The sequence below is a fragment of the Procambarus clarkii genome, chromosome 8, assembly GCF_040958095.1.
Source record: "Procambarus clarkii isolate CNS0578487 chromosome 8, FALCON_Pclarkii_2.0, whole genome shotgun sequence".
Lineage (NCBI taxonomy): Eukaryota > Metazoa > Arthropoda > Malacostraca > Decapoda > Cambaridae > Procambarus > Procambarus clarkii.
In genome coordinates this window covers 48,638,760-48,640,782 of record NC_091157.1, presented here as the reverse complement: position 1 = coordinate 48,640,782, position 2,023 = coordinate 48,638,760, and the positions used below count along the sequence as shown (strand labels likewise).

Here is a 2,023-nt window from a genome sequence, read left to right as displayed (position 1 = left end):
TTTGGCGACCTGATGGCTTCTGTCCACCTGCTGCCTACTCTCCCCTTTCATTCTTCCCTACCCCCTTCCACCTCCCTTTTCCACCTCTCTCTTCCGGTATTTTCATTTCCTCCTATTACCTCATTTGGTGTTTTTATGTCACAATCTTTCACCACCTCATGACTGGAAGCTCTAATGAACAAAGCCACAAGGGCCGTGATGAGGGTTCGAATCTACGTCTCGGAGGATCCCAGACGCTGTCCTGAGAGGGTCTGGGATCGCAATGGAAACCTCTAAGCTTTTAATGTTACTCCCTTTCTCTTGAATTTTTTTTATATTCCTCCTACTTCGTCTCATCTTCCTCCTTCCCATCTCTGGGACATTAGTCCATCACTCATCCTTATCTTCTAGAGTGAGACACGAGATTTTATTGTTTTCTTTACTCAGTCTTTGTTTCCGATTCATTTTCTTTATATTTATTGAGGTTTGAGGTGACAGGCGAGATGCAGGCTGAGGTGACAATATTGCTACAGGCTGAGGTGACAAGCGAGATGCAGGCTGAGGTGACAAGCGAGATGCAGGCTGAGGTGACAAGAAAGATGCAAGCTGCGGTGACAAGCGAGATGCAGGCTGAGGTGACAAGAAAGATGCAGGCTGAGGTGACAAGCGAGATGCAGGCTGAGGTGACAAGCGAGATGCAGGCTGAGGTGACAAGCGAGATGCAGGCTGAGGTGACAAGCGAGATGCAGGCTGAGGTGACAAGCGAGATGCAGGCTGAGGTGACAAGCGAGATGCAGGCTGAGGTGACAAGCGAGATGCAGGCTGAGGTGACAAGCGAGATGCAGGCTGAGGTGACAAGCGAGATGCAGGCTGAGGTGACAAGCGAGATGCAGGCTGAGGTGACAAGCGAGATGCAGGCTGAGGTGACAAGCGAGATGCAGGCTGAGGTGACAAGCGAGATGCAGGCTGAGGTGACAAGCGAGATGCAGGCTGAGGTGACAAGCGAGATGCAGGCTGAGGTGACAAGCGAGATGCAGGCTGAGGTGACAAGCGAGATGCAGGCTGAGGTGACAAGCGAGATGCAGGCTGAGGTGACAAGCGAGATGCAGGCTGAGGTGACAAGCGAGATGCAGGCTGAGGTGACAAGCGAGATGCAGGCTGAGGTGACAAGCGAGATGCAGGCTGAGGTGACAAGCGAGATGCAGGCTAAGGTGACAAGCGAGATGCAGGCTGAGGTGACAAGCGAGATGCAGGCTGAGGTGACAAGCGAGATGCAGGCTGAGGTGACAAGCGAGATGCAGGCTGAGGTGACAAGCGAGATGCAGGCTGAGGTGACAAGCGAGATGCAGGCTGAGGTGACAAGCGAGATGCAGGCTGAGGTGACAAGCGAGATGCAGGCTGAGGTGACAAGCGAGATGCAGGCTGAGGTGACAAGCGAGATGCAGGCTGAGGTGACAAGCGAGATGCAGGCTGAGGTGACAAGCGAGATGCAGGCTGAGGTGACAAGAAAGATGCAGGCTAAGGTGACAATATTGATACAGGCTGAGGTGACAAGATGCAGGCTGAGGTGACAAAAAAGAGGAAATTACAGAATGTTGCAGATTCATTATTCTCCAGTGTTAAGGACAACACATATACACAGCCCAGGGCTTATGGCATGAGAATGTGCTCATTCTCTGTTTATTCTATGCTAGACACATCAGAATGAGCCAAAGCACAGCCTCAGAATGAGCCAAAGCACAGCCTCAGAATGAGCCAAAGCACAGCCTCAGAATGAGCCAAAGCACAGCCTCAGAATGAGCCAAAGCACAGCCTCAGAATGAGCCAAAGCACAGCCTCAGAATGAGCCAAAGCACAGCCTCAGAATGAGCCAAAGCACAGCCTCAGAATGAGCCAAAGCACAGCCTCAGAATGAGCCAAAGCACAGCCTCAGAATGAGCCAAAGCACAGCCTCAGAATGAGCCAAAGCACAACCTCAGAATGAGCCAAAGCACAACCTCAGAATGAGCCAAAGCACAACCTCAGAATGAGCCAAAGCACAACC

At 51.7% G+C, this 2,023-nt stretch overlaps 1 protein-coding gene across 1 annotated transcript; it reads left to right on the top strand.

The window, feature by feature from the left end:
- The first annotated feature begins 482 nt into the window (after window positions 1-482).
- On the top strand, window positions 483-1,550 carry LOC138361198 (probable inactive protein kinase DDB_G0270444). The gene has a single exon (XM_069320623.1). It carries the CDS (start codon window positions 483-485, stop codon window positions 1,548-1,550), a length of 1,068 nt encoding a protein of 355 aa, XP_069176724.1.
- Window positions 1,551-2,023: the final 473 nt, after the last annotated feature.

Bases quoted from the DNA above. Each gene is read 5' to 3' on its own strand.
- LOC138361198 (XM_069320623.1), top strand. From the start codon at position 483: ATGCAGGCTGAGGTGACAATATTGCTACAGGCTGAGGTGACAAGCGAG.